General features: G+C 43.8%; 1 protein-coding gene across 2 annotated transcripts in view; it reads right to left on the bottom strand.

Annotated features, from left to right (window-relative positions):
- IKBKB (inhibitor of nuclear factor kappa B kinase subunit beta) overlaps window positions 1-22,794 on the bottom strand; it is a 96,059-nt gene that overhangs the window by 38,316 nt on the left and 34,949 nt on the right. For both annotated transcript variants that reach the window (XM_030202068.1, XM_030202069.1), the window contains exons 8-14: window positions 21,788-21,912; window positions 21,514-21,621; window positions 11,852-11,981; window positions 8,444-8,638; window positions 7,550-7,661; window positions 7,346-7,469; window positions 5,652-5,803 (exon numbers count right to left, since the gene is read on the bottom strand). In XM_030202068.1, the coding sequence (XP_030057928.1) occupies window positions 5,652-5,803; window positions 7,346-7,469; window positions 7,550-7,661; window positions 8,444-8,638; window positions 11,852-11,981; window positions 21,514-21,621; window positions 21,788-21,912 (946 nt within the window). The remainder of the gene's footprint in view (window positions 1-5,651; window positions 5,804-7,345; window positions 7,470-7,549; window positions 7,662-8,443; window positions 8,639-11,851; window positions 11,982-21,513; window positions 21,622-21,787; window positions 21,913-22,794) is intronic.

Genomic DNA, 22,794 nt, shown 5'->3' with positions numbered 1-22,794 from the left:
CTCAAATCTGAAATTTTCTAAGTGACTAATAATAAAATGCATGACATATGCAAATAACAAACATAAAAACCAAGAACAAAAACAAAATAAAATCACTTTAACCACGAACTGTGGGGTATATGGCACGTCCTCTGCTGTGATTGCTTTGGCCACAAGTCTGTTTCCTAATGGAGGGGAGCAGGACAACAAAGATGCAAGCCTCTGCTAATGAGGGGAAATGATTGCCAGTATCCTGCATAGTAATGGACCAACCTTGAGGACTGGAGGTACAGACTAGAGCTTGCTGGTTTGAGGCCAGACACTAAGGTGCAAACACTAAGACTCCTTTAATTATGGGCAGGTAATATATCCAGAAATGTTCTTTAATGTCTTTTGCTTTAAAACCATCATGTATTTCACCACCATGTAACCCAAAACCCTCTGTAGAACCAATTGTATGTTCTCTTCTACCTCCTGCATCCATGAAGAATTGTAAGCCACATTGAGCCTGCAAAGAGGTGGGATAATGTGGGATACAAATGCAATAAATAAATAAATAAAATAAATAAATAAATATAAAAGACTTAAGGCACAAGACGGAAACCAAACATAGACATGAGACAGCACTATAATTCTATGGTATGCTGCTAGTGAAGATGACCGCGTCAACAACCCGTGGAAGTTAACAAAAGATTGCTTAAATCAGCTGTTCCCAAACTGTGGGTTGTGACCCCCAAATGGGGTCATGACTACAAAACCAAGAGAGTGGTGTGATCAGCTTCCATAGACTGACAGCACTATAACTCAGCTTGCATTGACTCAGTGAAAGGCAGGGCTGCGGGAGAAAATCAGCCAAGACTACAAAGTGATGTATACTGAAGAAAAAAGGCTGCGGTCACAAGATTGATTTTGGCTGGGAAATGGTGTCTCGGACCAAAACAGTGTCAGAAGCACTGCTTTAAATTAAACACATTTTTTAATGACCAGGGAAACAAAGTCCTCTTGCACAGTTGAATGGTTAACAGTGGGAATGTAGAGGGATAGAATGGGGGAGAGGTCGAGTGGTCAAGGTGAGAGATGTGGGAAAGAGTGGAAAGGTCAGAAACCATTCAGGATTGAGGCCAACAAACTGCTTTTTTTCAGTTTCAGCCAAAGCCAAAAAACTCAAGTTTAGTTGTGTGAATGTGAACCAGTGAAGGCCACTGGGGACTGTCAGATCTTGCAGTCTGCATAACTCTGCTAAAACCACAGTATCCAAGCCAGAATATAATAATTTAAATAATGAAAGACCATGTTTTACGTCCAAGCAAAATAGCCTCCACACGCATGGACCACAGCTAATGAAAACTGAAAATAAAAGCCACGGTTCTTTTACAGTTGCTGACTTTGCACCACACTCCAAGTGACAGCTGATGTCATAAGCTCCTTAGGAATTGGCCTCTGAGGAGTTACCTCTGTGGATTTATCAGCCCAAATTTCTGCAAAAATAGTGTATCAAAAGCATTTATTTGGAACATTCTATTTACCATATAAACTGTTATGCAAGATCATAACATGATTTCTTGCAATCATAGTACAAAATAGCAATCAAAGAAACAACTATCTTTCGAAAATCTCTGAAAACATTCTCTTCAACAAGGCCTACAATGAGAACCTATAACCTCACTAAGCCACCTCACCAACCCACTCAATTATGAAAGCCCACCTTCTATAACTACCCTAACAACTCTCCTCCTTCTTCCCTCTTCCCTTCCTTAATCGCTACACATTACTAACTGTATCTGATATCCTGATATGACAATGTTAACAAATCTATGTAAGCCACATTGAACCTGCAAATAGGTGGGGGAATGTGGGATACAAATGCAATCAAATAATTAAATAAATAAATAAAAAGAATACCTAGAGTCCTCAGGGCAACTAAGAGTGATGCCCCAGTCATGGCAGACATTTTGCAAGCAGAGTCAGAATGGGCAGGAATAGCTGGGGATTGCTCCTGTCCCAACTACACTCCTAGACCAGCAGGGATTGTAAGAATGGCCCATAGAGGCCTACCAGTGGAAAAGGAGGCACTCGGAGTGGGGGATGGTCTGGGAGAAAGGGAACTCCTATTCGGAGGGAGGGAGGGAGACAAATGGGACTGTGATGGTGTTTATAGAACACTGCCCCTTACCCTTAAGGATAGTCCCTCAGGTAGTCTCAGCCACCTTAAAACCATTAGTCCTGCCCACAGAGGAAGTGAGATGGAAGGGGTGAAGCTGAAAGGGCAGGAACAAAGAACAAGAAGTAGAAAAGGTAGGGCCAGAGTGGGATTAAGGAGGCCCAGGGAAGGAAGAAGTGAAGCACCAGCATACGCCTTTACGACATATGTCTAGCTACTGTGACCTGGCTGAGGTAAACCAACTTGTGATTTTAAGACTTGTAAACCTTGTTCTGAGGTCTGGTTAGGGCCAGACCTGGAAACCCAGATAGAGAGAACAGAAACTTACTGTGTTGGGGGCATGGCAATCACAAGCTAAGGACTGTGTTTTGGCCCTGTCAGCCACGGGCTTGGTTAAGACTTTGTTCTCTGAAGTAAAGAGACGTTATCTTTGTTCCTGAGCCTGTGAAGTAACAGGCCTCAGACTGAAGTTTAATAAAGAACTTATTTTATGTTTACAGCCTTGTCCTGCCATGCTATTGCAAAGACCCACCCTCAACCCTCGCTCACAGTATCACAGGGACAAAACACAAATTTTTGTCTTCCACCAAAAACAGATGGTCATTTTGAGCTGAAACTGAAAATATGACCTAAAAATAACCTTTCTGCCAAAACACCAAAACCAGGCAGAAAAAAAAGATTTGGGGCCGGTTTCAGCACCAAAAGTGAAACTGAAACCAAAATTCAGTCAGCTTCTAGTCCAGAATGTAACAAGGAAGCTATATATAAATAAAAAATAAGGGGTCCTTTAACAAAGCATGCCAAAATGTGGCCTGCAGTAGTGTGAGTGCGTCTAGAAAAAAGGGGGGTTTTTGGAGGGGGGGCCAGGAAATGGACTTTCGCCAGAATGAAAACCAGTGCATGTTAACTTATGGCCTGAGCCCTTAACGCCACCCACTGACTTAGCAGTAAGGGCTCGCGCATTACCCACACAGTAACCGTCCAGCACAAGCCAACTGACGATTACTTCCGGGAACGCCCCCAAGGTAGAAAATAGAAAATTATTTTCTACCACGTATTTTTGGCATGCACCAAATTCAGAATTACCACCCATGGCAGGCGGTAGTCGGGTGGTAATTCCAATTTGGTAAGTGCTGCAAGCACGTAGGCCCTTCCGCGCCTTTGTAAAAGGGCCCCTAAAAGCAGAATGATGAAGAGGAGAGAGCAAAATCTTTGATGACCAAGGGAATACATATGGAATCTTCTGAAATATGAGATTATTCTTTCAGTTTTGGAAATCTGAAAACGTTATTAGATTAGTTTGAAGAAAATCATATATGACGGTAGACAGAGATTGGATGTGCAATAGCTATAGCAGTTGCAATGGCAGCCATTCTCAGAATGAAAGTGGAGACGTGTACAGGAAAGGAAGGGTTTCTAGAAGCTAACTGAAGAATTCTAAAAAATAGCGCCTAAAGTTAGGCGCTAATTCTTCACCCAAATTTTGGCGCAGAAATGCATTCTAATGGATGCAAGGTGCTGAAACGGCAGATCGGTGCGGAAATACACTTACACAACCAGTTACAGGATAGCGCCTAAGTGTATCCATGCGCAACTGTAAAGAGAGCATTCCAGAAAATTGCACGCAGTATTCTAGAATACGGCAGATGCATGCCCAACTTCTGTGCCTGGATTTACACTTTGTTTCAATTGGTGTAAGTCGCCATGCCCAATGCTGTTCTATAAAGAGCGCTCATCCTGAAGCGCCCTTTATAGAATAGCGCAAGATGTCAATTTTTTTTCAGCGTCATTTACTGAATCAAGCCCTTGACAAATCCCAGCTTGACTTCAGAATTAGCAAGTATTTTTTTTTTTATTATGTGCCATTACAAAAACCAGTTCCAGAAATTTTGCTGAATGCTTTAATTTTGGGGAAGGTGGGGAAAAGTCCTTTTAAAGACAATACCTATGGACTCGTTCCCTCTTGAACTATGACAGTAAAATTCTAGCCATGGGATTCAATATGGTTCTTGTATCCAGAGTGCACAGGGATCAAGTGGATTTCATCAAAGATTGATAGGGAACTGATAATAGTAAAAGAACCATTGATAATTTATAATGCAGAGGAGAAAGAGGAAACTTTATCAGTGCTAAAAAAAAAAAGTAATCTGATAAGTCTAGTGGAAATTTGTATTGAAGGCTCCCAGAATCCAGGCAGGGGTAGGTTCAGATTTTACACAATGCAGAAAGGCCATGTACAGCAAACCAAGGACACCTGGAATAGTTCTAAATGCCTGTATTTTAGAAAGATGTATAAGACAAAGTTGGTCCTTGTCACTGCTCTTATTCACAAGAGACAAAACCCTTAGTGGAACATGTTTAATAGATTAAGGGATTCTTTTAAAAGTCATTTATGTATAATAAAACAGATAAAGGGACTTTCTTGGCTGAGGACAAGGACGAACTGAGGTAACTACCAGGGGCCCAGTCCCCTGCAGCCAGCCTCTGAGCTCATTTACAACAACTGTCCCTTCTAAATTGAGTGGGAGTCCTCCAACTGCACTGCTGCCAGTGGGGAGCGCTGCTTCATTTTTGTGCTTTCAGTTGCTAAGGACAGGCAGGTTCTCTGGAGTTCTGCACAGCTTGCCTGTCCCTCACTATTGAAAATGTGATAGTGAAACAGCACCCCCCACTGGCAGGACTGTAGGTGGAGGACTTCTGCTTAGGCTAGAGTGAACAGTGTTTACAACACATAGTTCTCCTTGTCCTGTCCCCTCTCCCACTGGTAGAAGGGATAAAAGAGAAGCACTCTTACTTTATGGTGCCTGATCTGCTACCATCATGGCATGGGCAAAGAAAGAGAAAAACAGGCAGGGGATGACAGAAAAAGTTTCAAATGGGGGGGGGGGGGGGGGGGGGGGGGGGGGGTGACAGAAAGACACACACATGTACTGGTCCACACTTTTCTCTCCATCCCTCCCCCTCCCTCATCTCCCTTTCTCTCTCCATATGTTATCTTCCCAAACATTCATTTTGTCTTGTCAAACTTCACCCTCCCCTCTCTCATTCATGCCAGCCAAGCAAAAGGCAATAGAAGGGGTGGATCAAGGAACAGAGGGCTGTTCTCTGCTGAGTGAGTTGAATGAACTGTGAGCTGTATATTCAGAGGCCAGTTTGCAAAGTGGTTTACTTAGATAAACTGAAATTTGTCAAGGTAACCTTGGCATTTGAAAACTGCCTTGGGGTGGGGGGTGGGGGGAGCAGGAGAAAAAAGTAAGGTTTTGCATTCACCATAGATTATGATTGGCTCTTATTAGTTTGGGGTTGTATCTGATATATCACTGATAATAAAGAGCACATTAGTTGTTTTGGGAAAAACTCATCTGCTTGTGTTATCAGAGGGAAGGGACCTCACAGACAGAACCCCAAATTCAAGGATTTACCAAGGGGAATAGACTGGTACATAAAATAAAGACAGAGTGTGAAGTCATTGCATTAAGTGCAGTATTCTGACACAGAGACTTGTACTTACTGATTCCAAACTCAATCTGCTCACTGTATTTCTCCAGGTCTATCTGAATGCTGCTCCGGAAGAAATCCAGTTTGGCTTTCAACTGCTGGGACTTGGAAGCCATGGAATTCTTCAGTTTGGAGAGGGTGCTGTTGTAACGCAGCAGATTCATCCTGCAAGGACAGACAACGTGCGTAATAGGGGTAATTTTATGTACATATACATTTATGTAGACCATGGATTTAAGCATTCCAAAGTGCAAGAGAAATGGAGATCTGTATATGCTGTGAACTCGAACTGTGCCTGCTGGTTGGTTGGAATACCAGTGGCTGACCTTTTAGAGGGACCTTGCTGCTACTTCTCCCTCTACTGTGTTAACCCCCCGATGCAGCCCTTAGCTGGACAAAATGTGGCCACGTCAGGCTTTTTAACAAAAACTTGTGATATAAGGAAACCTTGCCTTCGTGATCTGCATTTCTCTTGCACCTTGCTGCTTATGGATCTATCAAGCCTTCTAGCGTACCAAAGGCGGAGCGGTGGAGGCGGTCCACCCTGGGTGCAGGCAGCAAGGGGGTGCATGGAGCTGCCGGTCCCCTGTCCCCTCTGACATCAACTTCCTGTTCCAAGAGACCAGCAGAGCCGACAGCCGTGCACCTACTCCACGTACCACCTTGCTCAGAGGAGGGGTGCTCCACCCCGGGTGGCAACTAAAGTAGATACGCCACTGATCAAGCCTCTTCCGTAGAAACTCCTCCCCTACACACCCTACACTTCTCCCCGGGAATTCTGTTCATTGGGTAAATATCTCTTATCTATACCCTTCTCCACTGCCAACCCCAGACTCCGTTCCTTTTATCTTGCTGCACCAATTAGACTTAAGCTCCATCTCAGTCAGTCTTCAAATCCAGGCTAAAAGCCCACATTTTTGATGCTGCTTTTAACTCCTAACCCCTATTCACTTGTTCAGTACCTTTGTCTGTTTTATCATTCCCACCTTAAGTAATTCCCTTATTTGTCCCCTTTGTCTGTCCTGATTGTAAGCTCTCTTACATGTTCAATTGTACATCGCTGCGTACTTCTAGTAGTGCTATAGTACTACTACTACTACTATAAATCATTTCTGTAGCGCTACCAGTCGTACACAGCGCTTCACAACTGAACATGAAGAAAAGACAGTCCTTGCTCAAAAAGAGCTTACAATCTAAATCAGGACAGGCAGACAGGACAAATAAGGGATAAGGGTAGGACAGACAGATAGGACACACAGGGAAAAGGGACTATTGAAGAGAGGAAGACAAGATAAAGGTTACGAGCAGGTGACAAGTTAGGAATTAAAAGCAGCATCAAACAGGTAGGCCGATAGAAATGATTAGTAGTAATAGCAGTAGTAGTAGGCATTCCAGGGGACATAGTTTGGGTGCAGCAGAGGCAGAACTGCAGTATGTGCACACATTTTATGAAACAAGTATTATTTTCAACAATATCATTTTTAATGGACCATCACAGATGAAGCTATTTCAAGAAAAACTAGCTTCATGTACAATGGTTCATTAAAATGTTTGTTGTTGAAATTATACCTGAACTTTTATCTAAGATCATTATTTTGGATGGCTTTTCCCCACAGGTGTCCTGTTATAAATCTTCCTCCCCCTCCCCCCCCCCCAACATGTCCATCCACCTTCCACCAATCAACTACCAATAGAGAAGCATCTTACATAGCGGCTCGTTGTCCTTGCTGGAGTCGGCTGCAGTCCTCCTTCATCGTCCGAATAGTGTGCCAAAGCTGGCCCCACACCCTTCGCAGTTGAAAATAAGTCAAACTTTTCTTTGGCTCTTGAACTGGAAACACACCAGGAGAAAATGATCAAAAACTATGAATATATGTGGCTATACTAACAGAGCTCACAGTTTGTACTTACGGATGCAGCTAACGCTGTCTGGGTGGGGTCGCACTAACATTTGTGTTTCATAGGTAGTCTTGCTATTGTCAAACAGAAAAACCAGGTCTGGTTCCAGCTTCCTTCCATCATTCTGTACAGAAAAGAGGAGAATTCATATATATCACACTGCAGTGAACTAGGCCAACATCTTCTACTCCATAGAAACAAAGAAAATGGCAGCAGGTAAAGGCACGGGGTCTTCCCTGAGAGGGCTGTATGGCCTCGACTACTCCCTGGTGCTGAGTGAGTACAAAGCATGAATTTTTTTCATCTTTTAAGGAGGGAAATTATATAGATTTGAATTTTAGATTTAGATAGCTTTCCAATGTGAATATACATATACATAAATCCTCCACACGTAGTTAGAAATGTCTTATAATATCTGCTTGTCAGACTACTATCATGTCTTATCATTATCATGTTACCAAAATTTTCTGTAACACTAAATGCCTATTTTTCTATTATATTTCCACTATCCACGATGTATTGTAAGCCACATTGAGCCTGCGAAGAGGTGGGGAAATGTGGGATACAAATGCTATAAATAAATAAAATATTAAGGCGCGTTACATTCAGGTACAAGAGGGGACAACTTTTACCTAAGGCAGTGCAGACTGAAATTGCTTGCCCAAGGTCAAAAGGGGTGTTAGTGGAAGAGGCAGGATTTGAACCCTAGTTTTCCAGGTCCACAGCCCACTGCTGGTACCACTAGGCTTCTTTACACCCTGCTGTTCATCCATATAGAGGAGATAACGTGGCTTCTACTAATCCAAACAGTGATAAGTGTGTCGACACATTAGTACAGATTGGGCTAGTTAATTCTGATTACTGGAAAAGAGGTCAGAGAAGTAAAAAAATCAGTAGTTGCCTCACCTTGCTGTCCATCGTGCACTGCACAGCAGGTTTTGGGAGGTGCAAGGCCAGTCCAGCCTCTTGTAGCAGCTCCTGGTGTTGTTCCAGAATGCCAGTGTCTGACTGAATCCGAGCTTTCAGACTCTGCAAGCTCTCATCCTCTGTTACTGGGTAGATGTGGACACTCCCTGTCACCATGTTCAGCACATGAACCAGCTGAAACAAAAGCAACCAGATATCCCACAGGAAATATGAAGAGCAGCACAAAGACATGGAGAAAGAAGATGGAGGGAGACACAAACATGTAAGTACACAAGGCCAGCCAATCCTTTGATTGGACAGGAAGCTTTTGCACACAGCCCTGCTCTGACCATCAGCCCCACTCCCTCTGCTGCCACCAGGGAGAATGTTAGCTATAGGCACACAGGGTTTATGCCACAAACCTTGGGCCCAGTGTCGCTGCAACCTCTTGTCCCCAGCCTAGCAGGTCCTTTGCTTCCTATAGAGAGAAGATGGAGGTGGGCCATTGTCACCACCACAACCCACCAAATGCAGTCTTGCTTTCTTGTCTCCTGCACCATAACCTCCTGCCAGCAGGTAGTAGTTAGTGAGCCACACACATTACTTGCTGCCACCTCCTCCTTTGCCAGTTTCCTTCCTTCTTTCTTTCAAAATGTATGATTTTCTGTGCTCCCTCATCACGCTGTTTACGGTCTGAAAATGAAATTCACCTGGAACCGTCATCTATCAAGGATTGCTGAATGGCAGTTACTAGAGGCCAGATATTGAGGAGAATAGGACCTAAGGAATGGAATAAACTGCCAGTGGTATTAAGGGAGGAGGAGAAGTCAAAATCAGTGTCTTTCAGGAAGAAATTAAAGAGATGGTTTTTCTCTTTTATGGGAAATTGAGAAGCGGCTTTGATTGATGAGCAGGTGAAATAAATTGCCTGAGTGTGATTTCTATTGGCTATGGAGTGGTTATATATATGCTGACAAAGTTTTAATTTGGGCGATTTAGGTGTGAAAGATCTTTTGAGTTTTATTTTCGGGACTGGAGGGTATTGTAGTGAAAGGATATTTGGTGAGAGGTACCTTATTAGCATGGAAATTGGTTCAATCTTGTAATCCACCTTGAATCTCCCAATAGAAGCAGAATACAAATACCAAAATAAATTAAAATTGTAACTGCAGGGCCAGTAAGTCTTAGAAGATTAGGGCATCCCATGCAGTTCTGCCTTAAAGAGGAAGCCAGCAGAGAAGGTGAGGTATGGACAGGGTTGCCAGACTGAAAAAATTTTCCCCGCCCAAAACCAGCCCCAGACCGCACAAAGGCAAAGCCCGCCCCCGACGTCACTAACCCCGCCTCCGACCCCGCCTCTGATGTCATTAACCCCCCATCATTAACGCCGACTCCGCCGTCATTAACCACGCCTCCACAGGGCTTCTCTTGGACCAAATTGGACCATTAGAAGCCCCGCCGGAAAAGCTTCCAAAACCGCACAGCTGCCGCGAAAAAGCCGACCAATTTTCCGCAGCCTGCAGCCATCCCGCAGCCATCAAAAATTGGCCGCAACAGGTCGCGGACAGCCGCCCAATTGTGCGGGAAACCCGCAGCCCTGGCAACACTGGGTATGGAGCTTGCCAGATTCTTTTTGTTGAATTTTTTTTTTTTTTGGGGGGGGGGGGGGGGTTAGGGATTGTGCTGATGCTCAGGGTATAGGAAAGGCAAGGAACATTATTAATGCCAACAGGGATAGGAAGGATGAGGTCCTACAAAGAGTCTCTACATATTAACCCACATCCCCCAAGGGCCATCCTTGTAAGCACACATACTTAGGCCTGCATGTACAATATTTGTGCACATAGGGGCCCCTTTTATAAAGCGGCAGTAGGACAAATCAACACTACCGCCCAGGTAGAACGCCAACCCAGCGGTAATTTCAAAGTTAGCACACTTTTTACCGCGGCTTAGTAAAAAGACCCCTTAGTCGGCACACTTTCAGGGGAATTCTACACAGGGCACTCAAAAGTTAGGCGCTGGGATTGCATGCACTATCTGCCAATTCTATGAAGACAGTTCTGTGCGGATCTACCAATACAGAATACTGTTCAGAAGGAATGGATCCTCAGAAGCTTAGCGGAGATTGGGTGGCAGAGCCGGTGGGGGGAGGCAGGGCTAGTGGTTGGGAGGCGGGGCTAGTGCTGGGCAGACTTCTACGGTTTGTGCCCTGAAAATGGCAGATACAAATCAAGGTCAGGTATACACATAAAACAGCACATATGAGTTTATCTTGTTGGGCAGACTGGATGGACCGTACAGGTCTTTCTCTGCCGTCATCTACTAAGTTACTATGTTAGCTTGAGTAGCGCACCCAACTTTAGGCGTGAGCATAAGCTGGTGTAAATGCTCATGCCTACATACAGGCAGTTGGGTGCGCAACTTTTTAGTATTCTATAACATGTGCGCTCAATGCCTGGCCATGCCATTGACCCACCCATGCCCCACCCATGGGAACACCTCGTTTGCAGTTATGCACGTGAATACTTAGGCGTTCATTTATAGAATATGGCCTAAGTGCACTTCTGCAAAGAACTGTCATGTGCTCTTCTTTTGGTGCTCAACTGCCAGTTTTTCCCCATTTCAATGCCAAACTTTGGATGCCCTATGTAGGGCCGGTCTTAACAATTGCAGGGCCCTGTGCAGACCAGTTCAGTGGGCCGCCCGCATCCGCCCCCACCCACCCGCCACCACAAGCCATAAGGATGTTTAGAGCTCTTGGAACCCCATCTCACCCCATACCTCGATAACAATCCACCACGTTTCAGTAGACAGCGGCAGACAGCGGCACCAATTTTCATATTCCGTCAGCTGCCAAGCCCACAGCCTCCTCACTGCTGCGTCCCGCCCTTATGGAAGTAGGAAGTGACATCAAAAGGGGGCGGGACACAGCAGCGAGGAGACTCTGGGCTTGGCAGCTGACAGGATATAAAAATCGCTGCCGCTGCCTGATGCTCTCTACTGAAATGTGGATGCACATTAAGGTATGGAGCAGGGAGGTGTTCCAAGACAGGAGGACAGATGTGCCAGAGATGCGGGGCCCCTAGGAGCATGAGGCCCTGTGCGACCACCCCTGTCGCCCCTGCCTAAGACCGGCCCTGGCCCTATGAACTTACCACAACAGCCAGGCTTATCTTTTTGTTTGACATACTTATTCCAAACCACTGTGCCACTTCTGTTGAACTCCTTATTCCCTGTGGTCAGTTTCTAAGTGGGCTTTATCTGCTCCGTCTCCCTGATATTCCACTTTGACCTTATCTTGGGCTTCCCTGTTCCACAGATTTAGCTTCCCTTTAGCTACTCACAACTAGAATCCCAACTGCAAATCTCTATGAATTGCCCTTTCCAGAGAAATTGTCTTAGACTCACATTCAGACTAAGGATGTCGTCCAAGGACTTAAAGCAACCATTGGCTCCATACTGAGGATCTGTCCCCCTCTGCCGTGGCTGCCACAAAAGCATTTTCTTCAGCCATTTCTCCAGCCGCTCTGCCAGGATGCTGGAGAAGAAAAAGTAGGAAATACTACTATAAACAGGATATAAGTAACCTCAAAATAGTGATTATGATAAGGAAGTGCAATACAATTAATACAGGATGGCTGTACTCAGAATACATAATCAGATCGGTTTCAATCATGCCTAATTATAAAAGTATGCACGTACTTTTCAGCCTGCATGAAACAAACCAGGTTTCAAATACATATGTGACTATCTCTGGGGAAGGGTGACCAAAGTCACCACAATGAAAAAAAAAAAAAGTTTTTTTTTTTGTGTCCCAGTATCTTTATTGAATTTTGAAAAGGACAAAGGGAACTTATGTACAACAGAATTCAATGAGACCAAGCAGTACAAAAACAATTTATCTGAGAAATTGTTAGATATGAAATTTAACATCTGTCATGTACAGTATCTAGAAAAGGTTTTAATGAATCCTTTTACAGCTAATAATTTGTAACGCAACAGTCCAAACCCCATCCTTTTATGTGAAAAAATAAAAAAAAAAGTTTCCAAAGTTCGAACCTCACTTTTCAGACTGCCCTATGGATCCATGACATCATAAATTGGCCATTCTCAGCATTTTGGGTCCGCGACTTTAGTCACCATTTCCCAGAGACAGTCTCATATTTGTACACACTGAGCCCCCTATTCAAAGAGTGCCGAGCACCTCAAGAGAGCTTCCTCAGACAGGTGCTGGTTGGGATCCTATATTCAATGAAAATAAGTGCCTAAAGTATTTTCCTGAATATAGGCACCTAACTTTAATTTTAAGCATCTTAAACTGAGGTTCCGAAAAATAGGCCTATAATGGGCTCGCCTAAATTAAAGCATGTAAGCTAGGCAATCCAGGGCTGAGTTCGTGCTTCTGCCCTGACCCTTTTGAAAGTACCTAACCCTCCACTGCCTCTGGTACAATCTTATAGGTCTGTATTTAGCTGCTGTGGTCATTTATTTTTTTAAACACTGGCCAAACAAATTCTCATATTCAGTCCAGATAAAGGGCAGCAGTGAATCTCTGGGTAGAGCAGTGATTGGCATTGCCATCTCAGGGGTGGGCCACCTTTATACCCAGAGGGTTGCATGAATTTCAGTAGTACCCCAAGTGGGCCACAATATTACATAATGTCAGAACCCAAAATGCACAGAGCTCCATAGACCCTCTGTGATAGAGGCACAAGTAAAAATTCAACTAAAAATGATGGAAACAAACTGCTAGAGTGGGTATTCTGAAAATATTTGCAAAATACAGTAATTAAAATCGCTAAAACTCTGGTTAATGATGTTTTCTATGTATACGTTCCATGGTCTTGCAGATACATAAAATTCAATAGCAGGTCGCAGGTTGCCCACCGGTGCACTATCTGGACAGGAGGGATATCCAGATAGCTGAACAGAAGTTACGACAACCTTTTTGCTCAACAAACTTGATCAGGATAGTTATCTGGTTAATCAGCTGAAAATCCGCTTACTTGGATAAGGCTGATGTAGGTGGATTAAGTCAGTTTTTAACTGCACAAAAGGCACCTTTAGCCTTTGAAAATGTATCCTACATTGTGTATATCATTAGGGTATACATGCAGGAAGTGTATAAAATTCACAGAGAAATCTGTAAGATGTTTGCTGATGAGGACTGCCCGATATACTTGGTTTGCAGATCTGTGAAACAGATCTTACTCAGTTTTTGATCCTCTCTCTCACTTCTCTAAAGGTTCTATTGTTTATTTAAGAACTAAGAATAGCCATACTGGGTCAGACCAATGGTCCATCTAGCCCAGTATCCTGCTTCCAACAGTGGTTGATCCAGGTCACAAGTTCCTGGCAGAAACCCAGTTAGTAGCAACATTCCATGCTACTGATCCCAGGGAAAGCAGTGGTTCCCCATTTCTATCTCAATAGCAAACTATGAACTTTTCCTCCATGAACTTGTCCAAACCTTTTTTTAAACCCAGATACACTAACCACTGTTACCACACCCTCCAGCAATGAGTTCCAGAGCTTAACTATAATATTTCCTCTTATTTCTTTTAAAAGTATTTCCATGTAACGTGGAGGGGAATAATCGAACGGCGCCGACGAAATACATGGCCGGCGATTTATTTTGGCGGTGCCGCAAACAGCTGGCCAGACCCGTATTTTCGAAAAAGATGGCCGGCCATCTTTTGTTTCGCTAATACGGTTCCGGCCAGCCAAATGCCTTGGATTTGGCCGGGGTTTGAGATGGCCGGCGTCGTTTTTTAGCGATAATGGAACGTTATATCGGCCATCTCAAACCCCGGCCAAATCCAAGACATTTGGCCATGGGAGAAGCCAGCATTTTTAGTGCACTGGCCCCCCGACATGGCAGGACACCAACCGGGCTCCCTAGGGGTCACTGCGGTGGACTTCAGAAAAGCTCCCACGTGCATAGCTCCCTTACTTTGGGAGCTGAGCCCCCCAACCGCCCCCCCCAAAAACCCACTACCCACAAATGTACTGCACCCACTAAAACTGCTCCAGGGACCTGCATAAAGCCTCTAGGACTTATTGCTGCTGTATAACTTTGGCACACCAGTTGACACCTGAAGACTAATCTCTTTGAAAAAGTCCTTTATTTGAATAAGCACGTTTACTCACAGTTAACTGCAGATCAGAGGTTGTGGCCCACTGGCAAAGAGTCCCCTGATACTAAGATAAGCAGTAGGTCAGAGCTGGCACAATGGTGTACAATGCCCTCTTTCAGCACCATTCAAGGTAAGAACTTTCTCTAACGTGGGTAACACAGGAAAGGGAACTGAAATTGGCTTACAAAAATGGCCACTACTGCATGGACTACAACAGGAAACAAAACAGGGTACACTCTGACCCAGTAAGCAGGGGGAAAACACCAGGGGAGTAGAGCCTACCAACTACCAATGCCTACACCCACCACAATGCATTGCTGATGTGACTCTGCAGTGCAAATAACAGAAAAGGTGTCACACTCACCCCAGAGCCACATCACAAGCATGAAAAGGCTGTCGGAGGACAGAACACATTCTGCTGTCAAAGAGGTGGGTACAGCATTTGAGGCTGGCATACAGGCTGGAAAAAAGTGTTTAAAGTGGGGTTTTTTGGGTGGGAGGGTGTTAGTGACCACTGGGGGAGTACGGGGAGGTCATCTCCGCTTCCTTCCGGTGGTCATGTGGTCAGTTTGGGCACCTTTTTGAGGCTTGGTCGTGAAAATAAAAGGACCAAGTAAACCCGGCGAAATACTGCTTAACGCCGTATTTTCTTTCCATTATCGGCGAAAGCCGGCTATCTGGTAGCCATGCCCATACCCGCCCATGTCCCGCCTTCGCTTCACCACCGACACGCCCCTTTGAACTTTCGCCGGTGAGGCGGCGGGAAAGCGGCGATGCTGTCAAAAAAAGCAGCTTTCGATTATACCGATTTCGCCGCTTTTCCGAGATCGCCGGCCATCTCCTGATTTGTGTCGGGAAATGGCCGGCGATCACTTTCGATTATGAGCTGGATAGTAACATAGTAGATGACGGCAGAAAAAGACCTGCACAGTCCATCCAGTCTGCCCAACAACATAAACTCATATGTGCTACTTTTTGTGTATACCTTACCTTGATTTGTATCTACATAGTAACATAGTAAATGACGGCAGAAAAAGACCTGCACGGTCCATCTAGTCTGCCCAACAAGATCAACTCATATGTGCTACTTTTTGTGTATACCCTACCTTGATTTGTAGCTCTGGCACCGACCGTATAAGTCTGCCCAGCATTATCCCCACCTCCAAACCACCAGTCCCGCCTCCCACCACCTGTCATTTTCAGGGAACAGACAGTATACGTCTGCCCAGCACTATCCCTGCCTCCTAACCACCGACTCTGGCACAGATCGTATAAGTCTGCCCAGCACTATCCCCGCCTCCCACCACCGGCTCTGCCACCCAATCTCAGCTAAGCCTCTGAGGATCTATTCCCTCGGAACAGGATTCCTTTGTGTTTAAATCATGCATGTTTGAATTCCGTTACCGTTTTCCTCTCCACCACCTCCCGTGGGAGAGCAATCCAAGCATCCACCACTCTCTCTGTGAAAAAATACTTCCTGACATTTTTCTTGAGTCTGCCCCCCTTCTCATATCATGCCCTCTAGTTCTAACGCCTAGTCTTTGTACTTTTTGAAAGAGTAAAAAAAAAAATCAATGCACACCACTCTACACCACTCAGGATTTTGTAGACCTCAATCATAAGTCTCCCCTGATATGATTGAATTCTGTCACACTTTTGGCATCTAGCTTTATTGAATATTTGTTCCAGGAGTCCACCAGCCTCTCGGTGAAATAATTTTTTGAGCCTCCCTTCCTTCAGTTTCATAATGAGGCAATTTGTTAAATTAAAGAGTAGCAATGCCTGGACTTGATGGTACACATTCCAGAGAAGTGATGAACTAAAAAATAAACTTGCAGAGCTACTGTTAGTAATATATAATTTATCTTTAAAATCAAACATGGAATTGGAAGATTGGAAGGTGGCCAGTGTAATGCCAATTTTTTTTTTAAGGGTTCCAGAGGTGATCTGGGAAATTATAGACTGGTGAGACTGACGTCGGTGCCGGGCAAAATGGTAGACAGTATTATAAAGAACACAATTACTGAGCATAAACATAGGCATGGATTAATAATTTGTATTTACATTTAAGAAGACGTCCACTGATTTGATGGCGGTCACTCAATTGCACTAGTTTTGAGATAATTTTGAGCACATTAACGACAAAAAAGAAAAAATGTATGTGGATGGTAGGGGGTCGTCTATGATTAAAATAGTCGCACGAAACCGGCAGTCTAGCTGGCTATTTGAAGCGACAGAATGAGACTTCCGCTGAACATACTCATTGAGTGATTTGACTTTTGTATCTCTACTATTTCATTTAAATACATTAGCATAGGATTCTCGTTGTCTGCTGCCGCAAACATTAAAAAGCCCACAGAGCCCCTTTTGCCTTGCCTGCTGAATACCGAGCTCGCTGAACTGGCTGGACAATTGCTCGTTCCTGGCCCAGTATATTTTGTGCATCGGGCCCTCTGAGGCAAATTTTCAAGCATTCATTTTCCTGCCTGAAAAATCACCCAAGCTTCACCCGGATGAAAGAATGTGTGGTGTTCCATAGTATAAGCATTTTTGTCTGCATTATGAGAAGATATTCCCAGGGGAGCAACAAGACAAATTGATATGTGTTATTTTCCATCAAAAAAGTATCCGCAAAATACTTTGTCCCCACAGCGGTTTTCAAAGTGAAAGTACACACGTCCTCTGCAGCATTGTGAATTGGTTGAAAACTGCCTCCTTTAATTATTGTTTACAGGGCATTTTAGGGGTCCTCCTTAGAATTGCCACTACTCTTGTTTTCACGGTGGACCAACTCTCTAAGTCGATGGATAGACTGAAACAAGACTTTAATGACCAGGTACAGAGATCTCAAAACGATATTTCAAATATAAAGGAAATGTCTCAGTGGTTATGAAGGATAATTGAAGCATACGTCAGAAAATAGAACAAATTGAAAACTATAATAAGACGTTTGAATATGAGGATTTTGAGTTTTCCAAAGCCAGTAGGAATCCTCCCCTTAGAATTATTTAAGAAATACCTTGTTGAAATTTTGAAGATTTCACCTCAAAATATTCCTCCAATAAAAAAAAGATATATTTTCTTCCTGTGAAAAAGAGTCGGGGGGGATCCCTGAAGAATTGGAACAAATTCAGTGAGAAGAGAAACGTGACGATTTGAAAGATATTTCTTTGATCTTAGAGGACTCACTATCAGAAGTAACAAACGGGGCTACACTTTTGATTTCACTTGTATTTGAGCAAGACTTTAATGCTATACTTAAGTTATATTTTAAGAATATACATCAAAGGTTTTGCGGTCAAAAATTATGGATTTTCCCTGATGTTACTAAAGTTACTCAAGAAAAACGGAAAAAATTTCTAGAAATGAGAGACGAGACGAAGACTATGGGGGCAACTTTCTTGTTAGCATACCCATGTAAATGTATAGTGAAATATTTGGGAGTTAAGTATATTTTCTTTACACCAGATCAACTTAGAGCTTTCATAGATCTGAAGAGGGTGTCAGGGCTATAATATCAGTAAGGCTAGATAAAATATAGGTGGGAGGGCATAAAGCCTTTCCTTTTTTTTTCTCCTTTTTCCTATAGTGATTTCCCTGATTTATCTGCCACTCCCCCCTTGGTTGTGGTCTAAGGAAGGGACAAAAGTGAAATATTTTATTCTATTAGTAAATCTCTGTGTAAGAGTATATATTGTTTCAAATATTTGATCTCTTTTGATTCCTGAGTTACATGTAACAATTTTATTGCTTGTGTAATATTATGAAAGCATAAATAAAAAGAATTGCCACAACTTTGTCAATGTCCTTCTGTAGATGTGCTCCCCAGAACGTCACACAGCACTCAAGGTGGATCTAGAGAGAGGTACTACTACTAATCATTTCTATAGCGCTACTAGGTGTACCCAGCACTTTATGCAGGTACTTTTCTCTGTCCGTAGAGGGCTCACAATCTAAGTTTTTGTACCTGGGGCAATGGAGGGTTAAGTGACTTGCCCAAGGTCACAAGGAGCTGCAGTGGGAATTGAACTCAGGTTGCCAGAATCAAAGCCCAATGCACTAACCATAGAAAGTCATCCAAAAAAATGCCCTGTTAGATTTCCCAAATTCTTGCTACCCAAGTCTCTTTCCTGTTTGGGGGCTGATTGTTCTTGCCCTTCAAAACAGTATTCGACTCGTGGATTTCTGCACCCCAGATATATGATTCACCATTTGCTTGGATTAAAGAGAAGTTGCCAACCCCTGGATCAGTCGTTCAATATTCTGAAAGTCTTTTTTAATCTTTTTTTTTTTCAATCACCCCTGGCATATCTACTCTGTGGTAGATTTTGATATCATCTGCAAATAAAACGCAAATTTCAGTCCATGACATGACATGATACTGGGGAGTAGGGGATGGGGGGGGAGGGAAGGGGAAGAGAGGAGACGACAAGGTGGTTTTTTTGTTGAGCAATTGGATATCTGGTTTATCATTATGCCTCCGTAAATACAACTCTACAGATGACTTTAAGTAACAACATATCAAAGACCCAATTTAGAACTGAAGTCTGGATGCAGGGTTTACATTGCCTACGGAGAGAATTTTCATTCTTTTGCAGATGAGTGTCTCCGGTGGTGAGGAGGGAGGGGGGGGGAGGGACAGAGATGAGATGGGAGAGAGGTGAATATGATAAATGGAATAGACAAACTTTGTATTAGTATGAGAGCTTATAAGATAGCTGGAGACGGTTACAGGTGAAGAGATGTTGGATTATGTTTACAAATGGTTACATATGTTGTTGTTATCTGTTAAAGGGGATGTCTACAGTTTAAAGGGGGGGAGGGATAGAAGGGGATCAAGGGGCGGGGGGGGAACGGGGGGAACCAACAATCAAAAAGATTATGGATATTGTTTTAAGCGGCATCAGATGTATATTGCCTGATTTGCTGAGGAGCTCTGCTCAGTTAAATGTATTGAGATGGTTAATATGCTGAAATCTCAATACAAATCATTTAAACATAAAACACAAATTCCTTTCTAGCCCTTTCATAAATGTCCCTTATAAAGGCATTAAAAGGAATTGAAAAAAAGATACTAATCACTGTGGCATCCTTCCCCTCCCCCTCCGATATTCAGCCGGCAGTGGGGCTGCGCTGTTAATATCCACTGCCGGCGCTGAACCCGGATTTTCAATGGCAGGCCGTGTCCGGTTGCCGGAATTGAATATCCGGGGTTTTTTTTTTTTTTCTAAAACTGGTTAGCGCATGCCCGGTTAACTCGAGCTAGCTGGCTATTTGTTAACACATAAAGGGCCCTGTTTACTAAGGCGTGTTAGCATTTTTAACGCGCCTACAATTAGCGCTCGCGCTAACCATGTAGGTGCCTATAGAGATATTGTAGGCTAGTACATGGGGGCATGCGATGAAGCTACAATGTAGTAAATGTAAAACAAATCAGAGAAAAGTTTTCTTCACTCAACATGTAATTAAACTCTGGAATTCGTTGCCAGAGAATGTGGTAAAGGCGGTTAGTTTAGCGGAGTTTAAAAAAGGTTTGGACGGCTTCCTAAAGGAAAAGTCCATAGACCATTATTAAATGAACTTGGGGAAAATCCACTATTTCTGGGATAAGCAGTATAAAATGTTTTGTACATTTTTGGGAACTTGCCAGGTATTTGTGACCTGGATTGGCCACTGTTGGGAACAGGATGCTGGGCTCGATGGACCTTTGGTCTTTCCCAGTTTGGCAATACTTATGTACATGGTTAACGCGCATACATAGTTAACGCGCCTATAACGCAGCTTAGTAAACAGGGCCCAAAGACAGGACTGCTATTTATGTGATCATATTTATGCACTAACACTTGGCAATTAGCTCTGAATATCGGGGCTAACTGGACTCCGCCCCCGGAATGCCCCCAACATACCCAGCTTGCACAGCACTTCGGGGCTAACTGATCAATTTCAGCCAAAATAACCAGTTAAGTGCCACTAAGAATGACCGGATAGCCGCCGATAATCAAGTTAACCGGTCGCCGGCTGTCCCCAGCTGGTTAACTAGCTTTGAATCAGGGGCATAGCCACGGGTGGGCCTGGACGGGCCCAGGCCCAGCCACTTTTGCTCCAGGCCTGCCCAGCCTCTTCTGCCCGCTCTCCCCATGCGCGTGGTCTGCTCACTTTTACTGCCCTGAAGCGCCGTTCTTCCTCCAGCACCAGCGATTCCCATAGCCAGCCTTCTGCCTGCGCGCGTCGTCGGGGCCTCTTCTCAGGCGCGTCCCGCCTACTCTGCAACTTCCTGCGTCCCACCTTTACGGAAAACAGGAAGTTGCATCGTAGGCGGGACGCGCCTGAGAAGAGGCTCCGACGACACGCGCTGGCAGAAGACTGGCTATGGGAATCGCCGGTGCTGGAGGGAGAACGGCGCTTCAGGTCAGTAAAAATGACCTGAACTGACCATTTGCAGGGGGCTGTCTCGGGGGGGAGGGGGTAGAGGGTGGAGAGGAAATGTGGCGGCGGCGGCCGGATGGAGAGAAAATGCGGCGGCGGCAGCGGGTGGGGAGGAAATGCGAGGCCTGTGCCCACCCAGTCCACCTCCAGGCCCATCTAAAAATTGAACTCTGGCTACGCTACTGCTTTGAATATCTGCCGGTTTCTCTTTAGTAGAATGGACCACACAGACCAACTTCTCATCCATTTTTTTTATAATTTCTTTTTGACCACCCATAAAAAGGGGATTCCACCTATGTTACTCACTGGTCTTCTATACAGAACAATTTCAAAGATTTTATTAAAATCCAGGTTGGCCACATCCAAGGCATCCTTCTGATGTGCTCCTCTGGCGGCTTCATTAAAAAAAATTAATCAGCTTTTGTTTAGTACCCAAAACAATACACATATCAACTTCCCAGCGTACCAGAGAAATCTCCTCTCAGTGACTGAGTTCATCTCGTTTACCTGTTTAAATTATTAGGATACGGTAAAGAGTTATAAAACTTCACTTCCCCTGCCAGATCTTCATAAACAACAAGGTCGTCCTCGCTTTTCAGTTTCACCTTTGAATGCCTAAAATTTCAAGTAAGGAAAAAGAATAAAAGTAAGGACTAACCAATACCTTTACCCATTCCCCTACTCCCCCCACCCCCCACACACACCTTCTCATACACACAAACACAAATATATTTTCATAGTTACTATCAGCCAGTTCTCTTTTCCTGCTCAGGCTACTCACCACTGCACCGGCTGCCAATTTGGAAGAAAAGGTCTAAAACCAGTAATGCATTCAAAAGCCAGTGTGCCAAAGCTCCAGTAATCCACTGTCACTGTGTATTTCTGCTGTTCTAAGAGCTCAGGAGCCTGAAACATCACAGAAATGGAAGAGGAAATGAGGAATCGTTTATCGTTTATTCATTTACTATACCGTTACTTATTGCATTGGCAAAGCAGAACGGTTTACACTGTAAAAATATACATTTAGAACACAGACATACAAACTAAGAAATCCATTAGTCGATAGGAAAGCACAGCAAAAACAGAAACATCCATACTAAGAGGTGAGTGAACAAAAATACAGTACCGTTCATACAAAAACCAAGATTATAATGCTGCAGGTTGAAAATAGCACATCCATTGCGTCTGTTATCCCTTTATCATGCGTTGTTTTACGTACTGTGGAAAAAGTATGTTTTTAAGGTTTTACGGAAGCGGGTATATGATTCCTCTAATCTAATTACTTTTGGGAGGCAATTCCAAAGTGTGAGGGATAAGAAAAAGAAAGCGGACACTCGCGTAGATTCCCATCCAGCCCTCAAAGGTGATGGAATTACTAATCTAATATCTGTGAGTGACCGGAGTGCACGTGTTGGTGAGTATGGTATGGTGAGATTGGCTAAATATGATGGGGTTGATAAGTGTAATGCTTTATATGCCAGAATGAGGATCTTAAATTTTATTCTGACTTCAATTGGAAGCCAGTGAAGATGGTGTAAAAGGGGTGTAATCCTGTCATATTTTGAGGCCTGGAAGATAACACGGGCTGTTGTGTTTTGTATCATTTGTAGGCATTTTAAATTGACCTTTGTGAGGCCTGCATAAATGACATTGCAGTAGTCAATACGTGTTATGATATTTATTTTATTTATTTGTGTTACATTTGTACCCCGCGCTTTCCCACTCATGACAGGCTCAATGCAGCTTACATGGGGCAATGGAGGGTTAAGTGACTTGCATACGTTAGGG

This window comes from Microcaecilia unicolor, chromosome 4, assembly GCF_901765095.1.
Source record: "Microcaecilia unicolor chromosome 4, aMicUni1.1, whole genome shotgun sequence".
In the NCBI taxonomy this organism is placed as follows: domain Eukaryota; kingdom Metazoa; phylum Chordata; class Amphibia; order Gymnophiona; family Siphonopidae; genus Microcaecilia; species Microcaecilia unicolor.
Note: the sequence above shows the minus strand (reverse complement) of the source record. Positions and strands in the feature narration are given on the sequence as shown.